Here is a 21,832-nt window from a genome sequence, read left to right on the forward strand (position 1 = left end):
TGCTGAGATATACGTGTGTATGATTGATATACTCCATGAGTATGTGTGCACATTAAATGGGATTATTTTACTCTTCTTGTTATCGCACAAGGATCGTACTATGACATAAATTACTTTATTACATTGCAGAAACATTTCTCCTGCCAAAGTCCAGACTTCAATCTCTGTTGCTGGCGCTAATGTTACATCCAGGATTTATTTAAAAAAATAAATAAATACAGCATGTCAAAGTCAGGCCTAGCGACCGGATCTGTTTGTCCACATAATTGTATCACAAACAGAAACGAATACAGCGCTCTAGAAGCTCTTCATATTATTTATAAATACAGAGTTCAGATGACAGAATACTGAGCTGCAAGCATACACATACTCAATATATTATAAATATAATTTAATAAAAATATATTGATAAAATTGATATCACCATAATAATACATACAAATCCAATACACAAAATAAGCTTTGAGAAACAAAAACAAGAAAACCGATCAAATATATATAATAATATGCAAAAAATACTCACTCTAAATAAGATACTTATATATAAGTAAGGAGACCCACATCTGATTAAGGGGCCTATATTCAGCACCATTAGAAGGATATATCCATAAAACAATAGTGTTGGTAATGCAGACTCTCAATAAAGGCTTTTAATGATTTCTCAGTCCACGTATTTGCTCTTTCTTCGTGAACTGTAATAAATGTAGAACGAATCACCTGTCTCAGCAGGTTGTAATACAGTCAATCAATTCCGGTGGTAATAAGTCTCTCAATCCAACCAGTGATATAAACTCTCTTACCCAATACTTGGGAGATATATCCGAATGAGACAAATCACCTAATCCAACAAGTTTGAAGCACATAAAGAAGACACTTGGTCTCGGTACTTGTAAATGCTTTGAAAAAGTTCATGTCCGAGCAAAACGCGTCAGTTCATTAAAAGCCTTTACTGAGAGTCTGCATTACCAACACAATTGTTTTATGGAGATATCCTTCTATTGATGCTGAATATAGGCCCCTTAATCTATCCGATCTGTGTCTCCTTACTTATATATAAGTGTTTTATTTAGAGTGGTTATTTTTTGCATTTTAATATATATTTTTGATCTGTTTTGTTTTTTTTGTTTCTCAAAGCTTATTTTGTGTATTGGATTTTTATGTATTGGTATGGTGATATCAATTTTATCAATATATTTTTATTAAATTATATTTATAATATATTGAGTATGTGTATGCTTGCAGCTCAGTATTCTGCCATCTGAGATTTTGTAGTTATAAATAATATGAAGAGTTTCTAGAGCTCTGTATTCGTTTCTGTTTGTGGTGTTTACTTTTTATGGGATGTGTAGGCAATCCCTGATTACAGCAGCCTGAGCTTTTCAGATATTAACTGTATACAGTTATTAGCTATTTATATTTGCATCTTTAATATATAAATTATTTTTTAATTAATCCATTTTGCGTCTAAAGTGTCTCCAATTTTTGGAGAAAAAAACACATAGATGTATGGCAAATTTGGATAGACTGGGCGTACTAACCAGTTCCTGTAGAGCCAATTTACAGTGTCTGTACCATGATAGCACAGTCAGATCACAGTCATTGTATGACCACATTTTCTAGCTTAGAGATGTCTGCTTGTTTCAACTAATATCCTTCATTTAATAATAAAGATGAGCAGCAAATATTACTATTATTTTATGTGCTGCCTCTGGTAAGACGTAGTTCACATTAATCAGCTCATTTGCAGCATTCAGAGTTAACTGGTTCACAGAGAGCTGTAATATTGTTGCAACAATGTAACAATGTAACAGTACTCTTGGCTGACTGACTGTTGTTATTGTGGTCAATAGGGAAAGGAGGGGTATGAAACAAATCTGACTATTACCTTTTCCATCTGAATTGATACTTGTCAGCTAAAAAATACAGCTGATCGGTAGATAGGTTAGAAACAACTTAAATGTATACTTATATCTCCAACAGAAGGAAGTAGGATAACTAATAACAATATATTGCAAATGATTGTAATATGAGTTGAGGGGATATTATTTTATTTTTTTTAAAGATAATTTTGTCTGGAGTTCCCTTGTAAGTCTAAATACCCTCAACCTTCAAATCTTTAGACATTTTCTAAAAACCCATCTCTTTTTTAAGGCTCACCTTATCCCCGATAACACTATTCACACTAATACACCCTTACAACTGTCCCAATATCCAAACTGAGCCACATTTGCCCCTTTTGTCTCAGTCCACTGTAAACTCTCTAATGAGCATACCCCATACCCTTTGTTTTTATGTCTGCATTTATTTTGTCTACCTTGTTTGTCCCTGTTTTATGTATGTCCCTGTTTTCCCTACTCTATGACGCAGTGGAGCACTGTGGCTCCTTACAAATCTACGATAATAATAATAAACCAGAGTATTTTGCATCACTGAGCACCAAAAATTGGATTTACTGGAGTCCTTGTCATTTATTTCCACAACTTCTTCTTACTCTGCATAAATCTGCTTAATAAGTTAACAAATATTAAACAAAACTAAAAAACAACTGCACAGCTGGTTAATGTGTCCTTGGACCCTCACACTGGCTTACTTAGTAAGTGCTTATAGCCAGATGGTAAATATTATACTCTGTAGATGTCATTTAGTTATGTCTGGGTGGTAATGACATTGTGGGCAGACATTAGTCCCGTCCAAATGTTTAGTTTCACAGCAAAGGAAAAAATAGCAATAAATCAAATATGTTGAGGAAAACTGTGATGTTATTTTCTGAGAATAACAGTGATTGAACAAGGTGGATGAATACAGCTTATTTAGATTTTGGCAAGAGAGTTATATAGGAAGAGGTGTTAGTAGCAAGAAGAGGGGGTTATAGTACCACTGTGCAGGTCACTGGTAAGGTTTCACCTCGAGTACTGTGTACAGAACTGGAAAGTTTATCTCCGAAAACACATTAATAAAATGGAGTATAATTCAGAGAAGGGCGACTAACATGATCATCATCATCAGCTACTTATATAGCGCTACTAATTCCGCAGCGCTGTACAGAGAACTCACTCACATCAGTCCCTGCCCCATTGGGGCTTCCAAGGGCTGTATAACAAAATGTATCAGGAAAAAGTTATAGAGCTGAACTTGGAGGAGAGACGGCCCGGAGGGGACGTGATAGATCAGTATTAAGACATCAGGATGGCAGTATCTACAGTATATAAACAAGAGTATTTGTAGAACAAGGGCGCACACATTAGAGGAAGACTGAGAGGGAATATAAGGAAGAACATTTATAGGGAAAGGGTGATAGATCCTTCAAACAGTCTCCCAGCAGCTGTGGTAAAAGAATTCAAGAACGAATGATACAAACATATTACTATTATTAAGATATAGATAAATATTAAGAAAACAACAAAATAACAGACTAGATGGACCTGTAAATATTTTAGTAATTATTTTATTATTAATAAATTTGATGTATTTGCAGGCATTCTGTTCCCATCTGGTCCCTGGAAATGTACGATGCTCCTTACATCTGCCAGACAAACGTAGGCATTATTAGGGTGTAACCCAGTTAAGGTGTCCTCTCTCATACCGACCTGGTGATGCCTTTATGTCAAACTCCCCTTTCATACAATGCCTGCTCCAGCCTGAAGAGACTGTAACGGGGGCTCCGTGGGGGTATTTGTCCTCCAGCCTCACAGAATACACCTCCACTCCAGGCTGTTGGTAGACGAGGTACTAGATTACTACCGCCCCAGATCCCTTAACTTTTATATTTGAAAAAAGAATTACATAAGGTGTACATGTCCTGTTTTACTCCCTATGGATACCATAGTAATAGGATGACTTGTTATTTTATAGTATCTCAGATGGGGAGGTGTTACAAGTAAACTTGGGACACCCAAAATGAAATGCCTAGAGGCTAAAAGTTAATCATTGTAGCGCACTTCCAGGACAATTGTATGAAATGTATTTAAATAAAACCATCATCTTTATTGCATTAATTAAAGCTCATTCGACCATTAATCACATGATCAAAAAGCAGCAACATCTTAAAAATGTGAAGACTCAACACTGAATGACAATTTCAGTTTTTTCAATCCGTTTTGTTTTTAGCAATATATACTTTCTCTCAAACCGCTTGTTACATCTACTAAGTATCAAGTATGGCAAGTGTGCTGAAATATAAATATACTCACACTAATATTAGCAAATATAGACTCAGGAATTCTCTCCTCTCTAAGCTATCTGAGGATTAGAATCTCATTTATATTTGAATTGTGATCTTAGTATTCCTAGATAAGTGCAGATTGAAACATGACCCTTATTTGTATCTTAGACACAAATCTTTATATATCTCTTATAGATTTATAATACTGAATATCGGGAAAGGATCTACAGAAACCTTTTCTCTGTGACATCATTCAACAAAGGATTTAGTTGATAACCTACAAGTAAGTAGATAGGGGGTTAAATTCTGTATCAGTCAGTGTTGTTATTCTTGTGGACTTGATGTTAATCTCTCAGTATACTTTGGGGCATATTCAATTGTTGTTGGAAACGCCGAAAATCTCACGCTCAACTCAGCTTTTTTAGCAAAATGTAATATAACAAGGCTGTAATTGTATCTAAATGCAGATTCTCCAGCACCTTGGCTGTTTGTTTTACGAAATTGAAGCTGTAACGTTGGGGGAAATGACATAACGAGTTCAGCTTGTTGATATTTCACTCACCTGACTGTGATCAACGTACCTGAAGCAGCCATTTTTAGTAAGGGCAAACAATAGTTTTGAGTTAATTTCTCAGTTATAAAAATACTGAAACTTTTAGCAGTAAATTATCTCAATTATTGAAACAGAAAGTGTTGTGCTGTTTGCATAGGTCACTAAATGTGACCCTTGTTTTCATTCAGGTGCTAGATGTAGCAAAAGTCTTATGAAGTTGCCTATTATCCCTAATTCCCAGAAAGTCCCAACTTTTATTTTTTCTACTGAGAAATGTCCCCATTTATCAGTATTTACCATCTGTACCCAACACTTATTCTGTGGAGTGAATGAAGTTATTATTATTATTACCCTTTATTTATATAGCGCCACTAATTATGCAGCGCTGTACAGAGAACTCACTCACTACTGATATATTCTCTGGACTGTATAAATTCCTATTTACTGAAAAGGTTACTGACCTTTATCTGACCCAATCATTACATTGCTGTATGTTAGTTCATTGGACCCAGGTGTATTTCGTCAAAAATTCAGGAGCAGACAAATATCACCCAGATGGATCAGGTAGGTATTTCTGAGAAGACCTTTTAAAATGCAATGGGTACTTGTGGTGTCAGTAACATGCACAATATGCTTAGATTAGGACATAATATCGGTGACTGTCCTACTTTTAAAAAGTTTTGTAGGAGCATTTATGTGGGATAGTTGTTGCCACTAGTAACACTCAGGAGCCCTAGCTTAGATATACCTTCCTTGCAGAAGTGGCCACACATTGATGAATGTACCCTGGCTATTGATACTAGTCCTAGTACCCCCGGTTACCGATCACCAAGTACTAGTACCCCCGGTTACCAGTATGCCAAGTACTAGTATCTCCGGTTACCAATCACCAAGTACTAGTACCCTGGTTATCGATACAAAAAGTACTACTTGATCTACACCTCCAATTCTGGACCCGACTGTGGTCATCACTGTACTGTGAAACTAAGCAGGTACATGGGCACTGCCATTGTAGGGCTAGATGCCCAGTCCTACAGTCCTGACAAGCACCACTCTGTCTGTGGTCAGTCACACTGGACTTGCACTAGCTCAGGTGCAAGGAAGCTCTGCATACCTATCTATCTCATCACTAATGGGTACTCCCATTTCCTACCCAAGCAACCTACATCTATGTGATGCCACCACTGGGCCCATGTACACTTTTGAATGGCATCTTGCTGTCCCAGTGTTACAGGTCTGATTGTATAATCTACAAACAGTAAGGAAATAATGTCCAGTGCACAAAACATGTTGTGGAACACTTTATACAATGAGACAGTTTTTATAAATCTCTGAACCTGTCTGGATCTGACATAGATAATTGAACCACTGCTACCTGTTCACGGACGTTTGGCAGGTCACGTTTTATGGTGGATACACTGAGAAGATAGGGGGATCATGTACATAAGAGTTTCCAATCCTGAGGTGTGTGCAGCAGCTAGCGGCTCTGCACCCTCTCACTGTGCTATATTACGGCTGTCGGTGTTGATGCATAAAAACTCTACAGGACGTTGAGGTGCAAAACTGCAGATTCATAAGCTCCGTGTACCAGGTGCAAATATATTTTTATTTCCTATTTATTGTGAAAATTGTCTTTGTGAATTGCAAAACATTACAAATTTATATTTTCTTTAACACTGAACAAGGGTACGATAGTACCAGATTGAACTGTACTATAACAGATCACTCATCTCTGTCATGAAGTGCAGTTTCCCATTGCTAAGAACTAAAACAAAACACCCTGCTATTATAATGATGGTCATCTACTTTATTTACAGTAAATTTAAAGGTATTTTTTTCAAGTGTTCATTATACAGTGTCATTCTGTAATCCAGTGTAGGTGTTATAGCTTTAATAGACTTGTAAACTCCAGATTAGTTAAGCATTGCAAGTGTATGCACAAAAGGGTTTATTTAATAACAGTGTGCAATACACACATGGCTATAACCTAGAGCAGCACCTCAGATTCTGAATGTCATTCTTACAAAGCTGGTTACAGAATAAAAGCACAAATCTGATTATTTGATATGAGTTACAGAACAAGCATGTACATGGCACCAATAACTTAGCCCCAAAGCGGTCCGCGTGCTATGATCTGTGAAGCCAACACCCTCTCCGACCATAGTGTAGGTTCCACCGACTATTTTATATGATCCTCCGCATTATACTGTGCAATAGGGGTCTGTAGCGGTTATAAATCTGCCTGTGACTCCCGCTCATTACTGTGCATCGCTCTTCAGTTGCCAACATCACACAGCGACTGCACCGTGAACGGATCACTGATCTCTATGTGATGTGCACTCACTGCCATTTACTCCATAGGTTGGTCAGACCTGTACCCTGCTTCTATTGTCTTTGGTCTGTCCAAATCCATGGTGGGTATTGAGTCAGGGGGAACTTGGCAGTATCGCCAGTTCCATGGTAAATGGTTGGTATACGGCGCAACTCACAGCTCCGATAAATACAATTTCCACACCAGTGGGTTTAAATTAAATCTGATCTTAGCCAGCTTTATTTTCCACACAGGATAACACAATTTCCAAGCATGCAGCATCACATAATTAAACACAAATCCAATCTCTCTGTAGCACATAATTGCTAGCACTGAGGTGGAATTGGCATCCAAGACCCAGAAATCCGCTCAGCTTGAACTGCAACCTAAAAGCCACTTTACTGCAGACTGAGAGCCGCCGTTTATCGGGGATTAGGAGCTTGTTATATAGGCCCCTCACTCTTTATAGATAAGAGGCAGAGCTGCAGGTAAGCACTTCACTAGCTAGTCCCAAATCTCTGAGCAGAGTGGGGTTACTGACCTTTAGGCCATTCCACTCAGGGGTTCATTTATATTGCCAAATGTTACTATACCCATCTGCAGCACAAAAAAAACACCCTTTCCATGTCAAAGATCGTGTAGCTTCTGCTGATTAACAGGTGTCTCTATCCCAGGCTCATCTGCTGCAATACATGTGTGGAAACAGGTGCTGTCTGTAACAGTCCCTTATAGAGCTCACTGCTTACCCAAAGAGAATTAGATGCAGACCCTAATTAATGAGCATATGACTTCTGCATAATACATAACTAAATTAAAAATTAACAAAGATATTTCGCTTCGTAGAGTTATCTTCCGCACGGTCAGATTTGGCATCAATGTTTCTCTACACAGTGACATATATAACTTGTGTAAATCAATCTATTTTAAACATTAACCTGAGCCATAACCGTGTGACAGAATCTGAGTCAGCAGCAAGTTCTTTGGCAGACAAAGCAATAGTCGTACAATGTGGATGGTAAAATGGAATTCCTATGTACGTAAGCTACACCGGGACTGGCCACTAGGGGGCAGTGCACGAGACACACTCTCACTCCACACAATGGGATTCTTTAATAAGTCATTAATATTTATTTTCAGTCTTTAGAACATTGTGGGCTCATCCACTCGTGCCGGGAAAATAGGTAAAAACTCTTCTAAACTGAAACGCTCTTTGACGCGCTCTTACCTATACAATCTGTTGTACTGGCAGCGTGCATATAACCAAGGGTGGAGGTGCCAAAAGAAAACCTTTGTAGTCTTCATTTATTACACCACTCCCAGCTTTATGGATAAAGCTAATGTTGATGAACTTCAGTAAAATTATATTAAAAAAATGCAGAGAGAATATTGTCCACAAATCAGCGATAATGCCCCGTGCCAGAGCATGTCCCCACTCTTGGTTCGTGTGCTGCACTCAACGGTCCAAGCTCAAATGTAGGAGACTTAGCTGTGAGTTTATTCAATTTTGTGTTAATAAAATAATTTGCAATGGAGACGAGTTACCTACCCAGGTATGTACTTAGCACTGCTGTCTAATGAATGTTTATTTAGGTGGTAAGGTGTGAATTTTCACCCCAATATGCTACACAGAATCCTTTATGCTTCATGTCAGTGATTTATAGTTTTCCTATCAATACACTTCAATTTTACGTATTGCGTTCTCTACAAAGCATTATCAGGCACCTGGGTATTTATACCCGTGATTGATGGAGGATAATGATGATCATGAAGGAACAGACATAAGGGGAAAGAGACTGGACTGTCACTGATTTATGGACTCTATAATTATTATGGAAACCACAAATATTTAACTCCCTGAGTATATCGAGTTATAAAAATTATTTTTACTGCTGACTCCCAGATATTAAAGCGATTGTCTGTGAGGTTAGTGGTCAGGCCTCAGCATATTCCACATTTAGTTGAACAGATCGTATCCAGTTCACACGTCACTTGTGCCCCTAGTGTCAGCATTCTCCCTCTACTGGAGGGACACTGGCGAGTGATCCGATGATACGAGTGTAAATCTCAATCCCACGGAGGAAGACGTTCTCATTCAAGTACTCGTTGTGATCATGGAGTAAGATCGGGGTATTGTTCATGGGGGAGAACCCCAGCGCATCATATCCAGCCTGTGGGCATCAGAGAGGTACAGTTAATGTTTATCCACCCAACACAGTGGAGCCATTTTGTGGGCTGGGCTAATAATATTCATGAGAATGCAGCCTATCAATTCACTCGAAACCAGTGACATCACTGAGACATGAAGAGAAGGCACAAGATGGAATTCTAGTAGGTTGAAAAGAACTTTTCACTGCAGGTTCCATGAGAATCCTCCTGTACATACTCACCGTCCTAATGTAACGACTGTCGGTGGCAGCTGGGAAGATCTCTGGTTTTAGCTGCAAACCCCTGAAAACGGGATATACACAAGTATTAAATCACCTGAATGTAATATCCAACGCTCTCCACTAAACAATGGCTCAGCCTCATAACTAACTAATAGCCGACTGACAGCCATGCAGAGCATCCCACCTCCACAATATTGCGCATAACTAAGGCGACACAATTTCACCCAGAATGGAAGTCCCAGCCGTTCTCTCTATTGACCAGTATAATCACTGTCCACCTTTTATAGTGCACTATCCTGGTCTAGGTAAATTGTTAGCATAGTCTTTATGATGGGGGGGGGGGGGGGGGGTGGGGGTGTGTGTGTGTGTGTGTGTGTGTGTGTGTGTGTGTGTGTGTGTGTTCAAATCAATGGCACAAGGCATGTGTACAGTCCCTTAGCAAGTTTATCTACACTCCTGTCTCCTTTACTCACAGCTCTTTACAGGGGTCGCTGAACGCTTTCCACCAGGGATTACCGTCTTCCGGTGTGGTCACCCTCTGATTCATACATTTCTACGGGTAATAAGGAGGTTACATCACCTACAGCTCAGAGTGTGTGTATCCATACTGGACCATTATCCACCAGGATACAATGATCACCTAGATTCTCGCTCACCTGATGGTACTCCCAGGTGACCTGGTCTCCAGCCGCCCGGCACCAACCTTCTAGCTGAGATTCAAATTCCTGTAGAGAGGAAGAGGAGGAGGAGGAGGAGGACGGATTCAGGGCAGGTGGATAAGAGACGGGACATCATTTCAATGGTGGGATTATACAGCAAGGAGAAAGTCAGGCAGGACGAGGATGGTCATTAAACACCACCATACCTTTAAGTTGACAGTGGGTGGGATACGGAGGTCAAAGGTCGCAGACATCTCGGAAGGAACGACGTTGCAGGAAACCCCTCCATTTACTTTTGTCAGGTTTACGGTGGTCACATCACCAAGCGTGAGGGAGGGATTGGACTCCAGTCTAAGGAAAAGGGAAATTAGTCTGTTCTCTGTGATGCCCCCCCACCTATTTCTAACAGGAAGAGCTAAACCCCATGTTCTGTGTCCCCCAATGTTAAGGGAGATAATTTGGGCGTACAAGTGTAATACCAGGAATGTGACTAAATTATCACGTCAAGCCAATTAACCTCCCAATATGCTTTTGTACAAATATGAATACGGAGACCATAGATGGCCAAGAAAAGCTTTGTACCTCTTCTTCTCTTTTTCTCGAAATTCCAATAAAGTTGAAATAACTGAATGCTTAAAAACAGAAAAACAACAATTAACAAAACAACAAAAGGTTTCTATAGTATTATTAGTAGTATATTTTAGGGCCCCGTGACTGATGGTTTTTTAAAAGGTATTTCACAACCATAAGTTAATATTTGTTCATTTTCTCATAATTCTCTTACTCCCATTTGCCTGATTTGACACTACCTGCCCCAGTATTTCACACCTAACAAATGCCCCAGACCCAGTCTGGTTACAGACGGGTCTTTTTTTCTTTCTGTACATTACTGGAAACATTAGTAAAGTAGTTCATGTCTCTGTAATACAAGATCTCCAAATAATGTGCCTACAGCATGTAGATATATATATATTCAAATATTTGTATACCTTGTTATTGCTCGGGTTAAGATAATTTGAGAACAAAATTTAATTTAACATTTTACCATAGGGGTGGGATTTTACATAAAAACAGAACATGAAAGCAGGTAAGGACCACATGGTCCATCTCTTCCGTTAGCTTTCCATTCTCAGATTCCCAGGATTTGGCTCTGGAGGGCCCCAAGCTATCCGCTTGACTTATGGGCCTCCTGCATCCAAAGTCACACAGTCCGGGGGGGAACTACTACCAGGGGGCGATGTCTGGGCCCCACAGTTCCAGCCACATCTGTCCTTACATTGTGAGCGTCCACAGCGAGTCCTGGTAAAGGGACTACCTCAATACCAGCCCATCACAAGTGACTACTGTGGGGAAAGGCTTGTTGATTATTTGCTGGCGACAGAAAGTCCTGGGGATTTCCTGGTTTGATAATTTAGTGGCGGTCAGCACTAATATCAAGTGATTCTGGGCAAAGTGCATTCCACAGCATTAATGTTGCACACAATCCCACTACAATCACAGAGCACCTGTCATATGTAGACATTTTCACAACGGTTTCCAAAAGTAAACTACTACAGTCAATTGCAGAATTCCTTGTTTGTATTTTACTTTACCAGATTTCACTACTTAATAAATAAATGATACAATTAGGCTAGCGTTACCATGGAGAAACAGATTAACGGATTACATCTGCAATTATTCAGTTAAGTTTCTGCCTAATATAGCTCCGGACAGATGAGATTTCAACTCTAACAATTCTTTTGTCTTTTATACATTCTGTATCTTATACATTTCTATGTCATACTGACCTGGTTACCGTACACAGTTCACAGACTGTAATATAAATCAAGAATTAACTCACTAATTTGGAGGCGGCTGTATTCTCTATGAAGCGGGAGCCGTGACCAGGATCCCCCCTGCAATGTACGGTTACCCCTACAGGTACGAGAGACATAAGGAAGTCAATGGATGTGAGAGAATGGATCACTAAACCGAATATGCCAACAAAAAGCCACCGACATATCTATGCAGCTATCATGCGTAAAGAAAGATGTTCGTTATAAGGGTCCGATTGTGGTGGAGACTACACAAGACACTGTTCAGGAAACCTGGTCAGAATCAGCAATTTACACCCTGAACAACAAAACTGGGGCATTCATAATTCCAGCCAATAAAAAAAAATATAATATATATATATATATATATATTCACAGGGTTCCACTTAAATGGTTATTGGCTAATCTGATTTTCCAGGGAGAGTGGTCTACTAGACCTGCCTTTATGCTAAAAGCTTAAGTCTATTAAAAGGACAGAAGATAACGCCACATTTTTACATTATTATATCGGACAGTATTATTAATATCCCTGATATAAATGATTAACGGTTTTACTTAGCTCTTTATCCGCTATACCTTTGCAGAAGGTTTGGCAGGAGATACTGAGGCAGCAGAGTGAGTGACAGACATTCTGTGCAGAATGCACCATGTGAATTAATACACAGGAGGGAAACAATGACATCACAGCAGCTTAACTAACTGAAATTAAAAATCTGCTTGTCCAGATCCCATTAAAGCTGTGAGATGTGGCTTTTAGTTGTCCAATTTACACCTGAACACTATTTTTTATTTTATTTTTTTAACAGAGTTGCATTGAAATATACAGAGAACAGTAAACAATGTATCTTAAGCTTGTGCATCGTATGAAACATGTATGTTACAGTTAGTGGCCCTTTCACGGATGAAGAATGATGAACAAAGAAGACTTACACCAAACACACTTTTCTCCATAAAACACACTAAACTCATCTGTGGGGTTTGCAAGACCTGTAAAACAAGAATACAGTGACCGGATCAGAGACAGGGCGGCCAACAGGACAACCGGGGGAGATGGGAATAATTGAGACACAAACTGGACTCATGGGCATAAAGTTTGAAATAAAATGAATGGGAAATGAAGTAAACAAAAATATTGGAAATAACGGTTTAACAAGAAACATAAGTATTAACAATTAGAAACACGGACCTTCGTCAAGAGTAATCCCAGGATTAAGTGCACGGAATTCAGGGTGATCTACAAAAAGCTCCATCCCAGTGTGACCCCCGATTTCTTCATCTGTTACAGAGAGAGATGGGATTTACCCCGGGCATCAAGATTGGTTCTTTGTACAAATTTCCAGTACAGGTAACTCTACAGTACTGACCCTTCCCCAAACCCCCTATTCCGAAGCTCAACCCATCTATTACCTGGGACCATTGTGAGGTGAATGGTGCGCGGGAAGTGACGGCCCTCAGACTTCAGCTGGCGGACAGCTTCCAGATACCTGCAGGTCATAAGAAGAGACCCTCAGCTCAACTCTACCAAATAACATAGAATTACCCAGCGACCAGCCTTCTTTTATGGAGAAGTGAAATATCAGTGAGGAAACTGGATGTTTTCAGAGTTAGAAATCTCTGGAGACTTTTTCCACTAAAGATAATTTTTTGACAGCTGATAAAATCCTGAAGGTGCCCAAACGCTGCAACTCTGCCGGACAGTTAGGGGATTTTACACTTTACTGGTTGCAAGTTGTAGCATTATGGGCCCATAGAAACTGAAGGACTCAACCTATGTTGGATCAGGATCTTTCATAGGTTAGTCTGCAACGAACTGGATCATCCATTAGACAACCTAGTCTCCAGTATAGGGCCCAGTGGGCACTGAGGAGCCTGGATTCCTTATCCCATTTTTAGGTGAGGTTTTTTGACAAACAGAGAGGGTAACAGGGAGCCCAAACCAGTATCTTACCTAGGACATAACACATGTTATCTTAATCAGGCTCCGAGTCAAATGACTGGTAAACTGTCCACTAGCTGCATCTAGCAGCTGTCCAGGCAAACTCTACTCCTGTAGGAGCTTCTCGATTTGAGGATACACGTTCTGCGTGTAATCGGCACGTTTCCCATTTACTCCATCAGCCCAGTTACTTAAATTTTTATTGTTGGACTTCTCGCCATTCAGGTCATCTCCTACTAGCAACTTACTGGATAGTAACTGATTTCATGTCCTGCGTTCCCCTTCCATAAATATTCCCATCTTTGTCTTTATGGGCAGAGAATGGTGGGTACGTCCAGAACTCCTGCAGAGAAAGTTTTTATTTTATCTTCTTTTTTCTAACCTCATCCCAACTTTCCACATTCTGTAGCCCCACCGACCCTACTCACCTCAAACACCGGAACCACGTCCGTATGGGAGTTTAGAACCACAGACTTCAGGTGGGGCTGAGACCCCTTCCAGGTGAGGATGACTATTGTCTTACCTGGAGAGAACTAGAGAGAACACAACATTATACACAATCTAATCAGTGGTCATTGTGACTAATGCCACGTTTATCACCATGATACAGACAGCAGCTGTGCTTTTATTGCCGTCACTCCATCATAATATACACCTATATAATTATACCTCATTCTTCCCAATCTATTACCTCAAAATAACTGCTAGTCCTCCCAATGACCACACTTACCTCCAGCTTCTTACTCTCCAGCCCAATCTCTTTCGCCATCTTAAACAGGAACCGGACGATTCCATCTGGAACACACATGAAGAGTTAATAGTTTCTGGGGAACCTACACTGGACCTGATTTAGTGCCGGACACGATGTGAATGAATGGAATAGGGCGTGTTTGTGAGAAGCCAATCAGAGCGTTTGCATCAAATTGTCTGGAGCTGGAGAAAACTGATTGGTTATTTGAATACAGACCTCTTGTGGTTTATGAATGAAATTGAATTAACTGCATAGAACACAAGAGGTCTATATGCAAATAACCAATCAGAGCAAATTTCTTCAACTCCAGCCAATCGGAGGCAAGCCATTCTGATTATTTACAGAGTATGTACTTCTAAGAAAGAATTACAACTCAGTGCCTGTGTCTTTCTTGATTATTAATTAGGTTTGCAGAACTGTATATTCCCGTGGGCCCAATGTTGGTGCTTGTAGTTCTGCAAACCAAGTTAATGGTTACCTATATTTTACACATTACCCCAGGGATGGGATGTGATTCAGTGCTACTCAGCTCGTGGATAGTTTTCTTTAGGGTGCAGAGAGATGCACATTTTTTTGCAGGCTCGATTCCTGCAGGGAATTCTGCCCTATGCTGACTTGGCTACAAAATGGCAGCCTTACTATACATGGCCCACTGTTGTATATCAGGCTTATTTAACACAACTTATGTGCTATAACTCAGAGGAACCAATCAGATGTTAGTTTCTTATCAATCTAGTGCACGTCAGTCTAATGAAAAAGTTAATATCTGATTGGTTGATAAGGGGTACAAGACATTTCTGCTTATCTACAAGTTTATACAAAGTGTGTCAGAAAAAAATACATTAAAAGACAAATACGGTGAAAAAGAGCAATATAATATCACACAGCACACGTATACTAAACAACAACACAAAGAAAAGCTAGTATAATGTAAGAATATATAGAAATGGGGTAATCTGCAGTCTATCCACCAATGTGAGGCAAACTACAACCTTACAGGAAACCTGATGAAACCACACAATCCTCCACACCACGTGATAATAGGAACTTTGTGGACAAAATACCTGTGGGCTCAATAATACTCTTTGGACCTCAGCACCTAAGGGTAAAACTGGAACAGTATAATGTATTAGTGCTGCACTGAAGTGAATACTAAGTAACACACACATCACTCCCCGTATTAGTGACCTCAGAGCGTTGGCGGCTTAGTGCCGCCGTTTCCTCATTCGATTCTTAAGAAATTTAAAGCACTCAATGAATGGTAAAGAGCGACAATGGCAGAACCCGGCAACTGGACAATTTAATCTAAGGGTTAGGGTTAGGCGCTGGCTCCTGCCGTTACTACTTTAAATACAGCAATCTCAAGGTCGCTCTGTTTTATGATGTAAAAGTGAAGTTCCGGCATGCAGAATGTACGCAATTTTTAGCAGTCTTTTAGCACGTGGCATTGGGGTCGCAAGTATCCTCTGTCTGTTTTAATGCAAGTCTGCATTTTTTTTTAATATATACTCATTGTAGCTAATACACTAGTCATAAAACGTACTCCAACCGAATACATGTAGTAACTGATTCCTGCAATGTGTCTACAAGACTTAAAGCTGACTTTTTCTATACAATTTTAAAGGGTACTAGTCACCAAGAGAACAGGTTGGGGGAGGGGGTTCTTCAAGTAAAGGAGGCTGATCTATTATGTCCTGTGGTTTTTGGACTCCAGCGCCGGGTTTGGTAAGCTGCCAGTACAGCTTACCCCATATGTTAGGTATTACGTTTCATGCTCATGCTATTCCTTATGCTTCTTATATGTGTATTTTACTGGTTTGTCCTCTGTCATTGTACCAAGCGCTAGTTCCTACTGTAACACACTGAGGAATTGTGTGCAGTCATAAATACACAATAATTCTAATCCATCAGAAGACAAGTAAATACACAGCACAGAGACAAATCTGGTAATTATTACTTGTTTAGGTCAGTAAATTAGTTTCTATAAAGTAAATAAGCTGGAAGCAGCTTCCCAGTCAGATGATTATGTGATGATTTGGCTTAATACACTTTCATTTCTGCAAATTCTGGAACTGTTACATCAGTGTTTTGCTTCACACATTTATTCAGCAGAAGATGCTGCTAGAGGTGAATAAGGGTAAGGGGCCAATTGTTACCGTAGTCAGGGTCTGGCTGCACACTCCGTATCCTCAGATATTCCTGGAAACGTGCGGTTGACGGATTGTCAGCCGGTGATTCCATCTGCAGAGAGTAAAGAGCTTCATATAAACTCACACCAAGTGCAACATCTGATCGGCTTATTTACCCTGCAAAGATTTTATGTGGGAGGTGCCCTCACCCCACCCCAACACAGCAGCCCCACATTAACCCAACAGTGCCAGGCTACAGGTCAAGCAGGGACTTGCAGCTCTACATCTGCTGGAGTATACACCTAAGTTACTATAGCTACCACCCCAAAAGTTATAGCCACATCTTTGCACCTGTCTTGACAAAGTGGGTTTAGTTTTTGTTTTGCAACAATCCATGCACTGAATTTCTTACAAAACATCCCTGCAATGTGTCACTAGTGTAACTCTGCAGAGTTCAAAGTCTTCCAAGGCTGCCCTGTCAGATCCCTGCAGTCACACAGTCCCTCTGCCCAGAGATCTACAGAGCATCTCACCCACACTCTGCAGAACCCCAGTGATACAATGTGTCTCTGTACCTGCTCTGTCTTTGTTTCCGTTCTCACTGCACCAGCAGCCTCTGTAGTCACTTCCCCTCCCGACAGATTGTGCTGAGCTCAGGATAACCCTTTATAGCAGCCCTGGCTGAGAGGCGTAACCAATCCAACCAGAGCACATCCACCCTGAAAACAGGGACTGTGCAGGGATATAGTAATACTCTAACGTAGTCTGGTGGGAAGTTTTAATTGTGAAGGGAAGAGAGAGAGATAAACTTATAAAGTACATATATAGTTACATAGATAGTTATTACCATTGCCCAGGATACATGAAATACTATGAAACCTGTCAACAATCAAAATGGGAAATTCGGGACCAATTAGGTCACGCCCAGATCTGACTAAACAACGCCCCTTTTCTATTCGACCTCCCCCTTTAGGTGGGTAATTATATTGAAAATCACAAATTCGTCCATAGGCAAGCATGGAGGGATGGGGGTCACAATGCCAGACTCACTATATAAAATATGCAGTGAAGTTGGTACACAATCATCTCTGGCAGGTTTAATAGACTTGCTGAGAAAGATGTGTATGTAGGATGGATATACTGTATGAGTATTTATGCACATTAAATGGGGTTATTTTATTCTTTTTGTTCTGGTACAAGGATTGCACTGTCACCTAAATTACTTGTCAATTTGTTACAGTACTCTACTCTGTCATCTGATATGTGACCCCCTCTATATAGGACTGTATACAGTGATATTTCCCAGTCCGGTAATAAACAGAAGTGATATATTCTCCCCGGATCCTTCTGCCTGACCTGCAGAAATATTTCTCCAGCCAAAGTCCAGAGTTCAATTTATGTTATTGGTGCTGTTAATTGTTACATCCATTATTTATAACTCATTTACTGCTGTGTTCATCAGCCTGTAACCCTTTTATATCAGGATCACTAATTTACAGGGGTGATTCACTAGCAATGTGCCATATCTGATACCATCAATGACAAGATAGGGGTGCCAAGATAATGAAACTAGGGGTGCAAATAGGGTCTCCAGTCATTCCAGTATTTCCAAGTCGCTTAAGCCTTTGTCACGCTCAGTATGGCGGCCATTAAGCATGATATCAGGGAATTTGTCATCTCTTGTAAAGTAAACGCTAAGAATATAGCCCTAGAATAGTACCTGCAGGTCCTCTCATGTCTCTACCTGGTCCCGGCAGACCTTGGATTCACATCTCCATGGACTGTGTTGTTTATTTGCAAGTATCTTCCTGCACAATACAATCTTGGCCACTGTTTTCTGACTATCATCATAAGTCTAATGGCCAGACTGAGAGGGTGAATCGGCCCTTGGAACAATTTTTGAGTTCTTACATTTCAAAATTGGGCAGAATTTTTAACCTTGGCTGCGTTTGCCTTCAATAACTCTTGTCATACTTCCTTGAATACTTCTCCATTCTTTTGTGTTTATGGTCTACAAGCAAGAACCAGATCATTGTCTAATCTTCCATCCAGACTCCCGGAAGTAAGGTCTACATCCTTACATTTGAAGTCCATCTGGAGAAGGTTCATACAGCTTCATTACAGGCTACATTTCACACTATATGTTCAGCAGACCACTATTGCAGAGCTTGCAGTTATAAAGTTGGAGTTTGAGTGTGGATGACCCTATGCAATATCAAACTCCGGCAATTTGGACTTGTATACATTGGCCCATTCAAGATTATTATAAAGATGAGCCATATCTCTTTTCTACCCAGATCATTAAAAAAATCCCAAGAACTTTCATTATTCCTTATTTGAGCCAGTTTTTGTTTCAAGTAACTTCAGGTCTAGGCATTCTACTAATCCTTCTCCAGTACTTATTAATGGTCATCAAGAATTTGTGGTGAACTTAGATTCTAAATGAGTCCAGGGGCAGATTCATTAAGTACTTTATTAATAGGGCTATGGACCCGTGGACAGACCTTGAATTCCTGCAAGAAACCTTCATGCAGAGAGATTGAGGAGGGCTTTTCAGAACCAATTTCCTAATAAATCTGCATATAGAGGTTCTTCAACTCTTCATCAAGGAAGTGGGGTACTGTTAGGAGCAGATATGGCCCCATTCAGTGACGTATACTCTTTGTCCGCTGCCTTCTCTGACCCATGGCCTGTCCATGGTTACTCTCTTGTACACCGTCATTTGGTTCTGTTGCATTGTTGTGGGCATCCAAGTATTCGCGGGCATATTGCACTCTACAGGACTTCTCTGACATCACGCTTAATGGCCATCATACTGAGCGAGACAGAATCTTAAGTGGCTTGGAAATACTGGAATGACCAGAGACCCTACTTGCATGGATTTCAGACAGAACCAGCTTCCTTGATGTTTCTGGTACATAATAGGTGTGCAAGAGTTTCAGCAGGTGGTCGATGTTTATTGTAGTCAATGAGGGGTGAGAAATAGTTCTGTTGTTTTTTCAATGTGACTTAATAATTGTCATCTGAAAATTCCAGTTCACAAGTAGATAGGTTACGACTTAAATATATGCTTATGTTTCCTCCAGAATGCAAGAGGAAAATGAATAGCAATATATTGCCAATGATCGTATTATGAACCGGAGGATATTATTTTTTTAAAGATAATTTTGTGTGGAGTTCTCCTTTAAGTCTTAATACCTGTAAATAAGACTATTATGCATTATTGAGCACCAACAACTGCAGTTTTGACATTTAGATCCACAACATCTTAACTGTTTGTATAAATCTGATTAATAAGTTAACAAATATTAAAAAAAATAAAAAAACAACAGAGCTTTTGAATGTGTCCACATACCCTCAAACTGGCGTATTTATTAAATGCATCTAACCAGATGGTAAATATTTTACTCTGCTTCTGTGTGGTCACAGATGTTAGTTTGTTATGTCTGGGTAGTAATGACAATGTGTGCAGACATTAGTCCTGTCCAAATGTTCAGTTTCACAGCAAAGGAAAAAATAGCAATATGTTGAGTACATTAAGGAAAATTGTGATCTTGACTTTTAATAATCGGAGTGATAGATCAGGGTAGATCAGTGGTTATGGATTATTTATATTTTAGCAAGACATTTTATACAGTATCCCACAATAAATTAATTGAGAAACAAAAAAATGAATATGACTCAATAATAGTGGAATGGAGAAAGGTTTGGCTGATAGAGAGGATACATCATGTTGTAGTGTATGGTGTAAGGTCAGATTAAGGGCCGGTAACCAGTGAAGACTCTCGGGGGTCAGTCCTGGGTCCTGTTTTGTTGAATGTAGCATTAGTGATATTACTTGTGTTCTGCGAGGAAAGGTGTCTTTTTTGCAGATAATACAAAGATTTGTAACAGGATTCACAAACTTCTAGAAATGCAACCAATACGGCTCCTCTGACTAAATGATATATAGTCTTATATGCAATCACTGATGTTGGTGCACTTAGATGGACTCTGCGCGCCTGATTCATTACAGAAAGTAAGGCAAAAAATTAGTACGTTTTCTCCTGGACAAAACCATATTACAATGCAAGGGGTGCATATTAGTTTATTAGTTTGCACAGAAGTTAAATACTGGCTGTTTTTTCATGTAGCACACGAATACTTGATAGCTTTATTTTTACACTGAAATTTAAAGTTGATCTAGGACATGCCCTACCCCAACTATAAATCTGTCCCCACATTTTAAATGTATCTCCCCCTCCAATGCAACATGGTTTTGCCAGGGTGCAAAGTTACTCATCTTTTGCTTTATTTTCCTTAATTAATCAGGCAATGCGTGTTCTTGTGATGCAGGACACTACTTTGGCTGCTCAGATTCTCCTTCAGCACATTGGGCTGCTGGGAGATGTAGTTTTCCCAGAATCCAATCTGGCAAACTACTCAGGACACCCCAAGCTGGCTGAGCTGTTCATTCAACCAAAACGGGTACTTGTGAGTAAATGTTCATGTTATGTGACAAAATAAGTCCATATTTCAGATGAATTTGTACATATTTAAACCCACCAATAGGTCATTCCTTCCATGTGGAAAGTGACTATCGCATCTTTGATGGCACTTTAATTGTGGTGGCTTAGAAGCACCAGACTCAAGCAACCACTGAAAAAAGTCAGAGGCTATCTGACAAATAGAGGCAGGGGATCAGCATAAGAGCCCCCCTGAAGTAAACAGTCAGCATAGCTGTAACAGGAGCGATTTAATTAACAGACATTCACAGTGAGATTAAGTTTCTACGTGGAACACAAGACAATGATGTATTTATCATACTGTACAGGTTCAGATATAAATATAATCAAATATACACACATATATGCATGTATATTCTGCCCTTATTACACATTGCATTTATGAATTGATGTTTTTTCTATGTATGTATGAATCGTTGTGTTGTCAAGACTCTAGAACCCCGAAATCAAAGAGAACTGAATGTTTGTAAATTCTTAGACAATTCCATATTAGACATAGATTAGATAAGACATTTCATTATTAGGCTAACTATTAAAAATACTGTCTATTGTTCATTCTTCTGCTACTATAATCAATATAGCTTTATATTATATTGTAATTACATATTTTATAACTAGAGTAGTT

General features: G+C 39.6%; 1 protein-coding gene and 1 long non-coding RNA gene across 3 annotated transcripts in view; one reads left to right on the forward strand and one right to left on the reverse strand.

The window, feature by feature from the left end:
- The window catches only part of LOC142099882 (uncharacterized), a 69,959-nt gene that overhangs the window by 47,340 nt on the left and 787 nt on the right, over window positions 1–21,832 (forward strand). For both annotated transcript variants that reach the window (XR_012678626.1, XR_012678627.1), the window contains exon 3: window positions 4,358–4,445. This is a non-coding gene — a long non-coding RNA (uncharacterized LOC142099882). The remainder of the gene's footprint in view (window positions 1–4,357; window positions 4,446–21,832) is intronic.
- On the reverse strand, window positions 7,238–17,440 carry LOC142099876 (aminoacylase-1-like). Its single transcript, XM_075183803.1, has 15 exons — window positions 17,278–17,440; window positions 16,730–16,814; window positions 14,553–14,617; window positions 14,251–14,355; window positions 14,071–14,165; window positions 13,294–13,370; window positions 13,073–13,162; window positions 12,817–12,873; window positions 11,913–11,986; window positions 10,655–10,704; window positions 10,279–10,423; window positions 10,070–10,138; window positions 9,887–9,966; window positions 9,414–9,474; window positions 7,238–9,194 (listed from the first exon to the last, which is right to left on the reverse strand). The coding sequence occupies exons 2-15, from the start codon at window positions 16,812–16,814 to the stop codon at window positions 9,030–9,032; spliced, it is 1,218 nt and encodes a 405-aa protein (XP_075039904.1). The 5' UTR covers window positions 17,278–17,440; the 3' UTR covers window positions 7,238–9,029.

This window comes from Mixophyes fleayi, chromosome 8 (assembly GCF_038048845.1).
Source record: "Mixophyes fleayi isolate aMixFle1 chromosome 8, aMixFle1.hap1, whole genome shotgun sequence".
NCBI lineage: Eukaryota > Metazoa > Chordata > Amphibia > Anura > Limnodynastidae > Mixophyes > Mixophyes fleayi.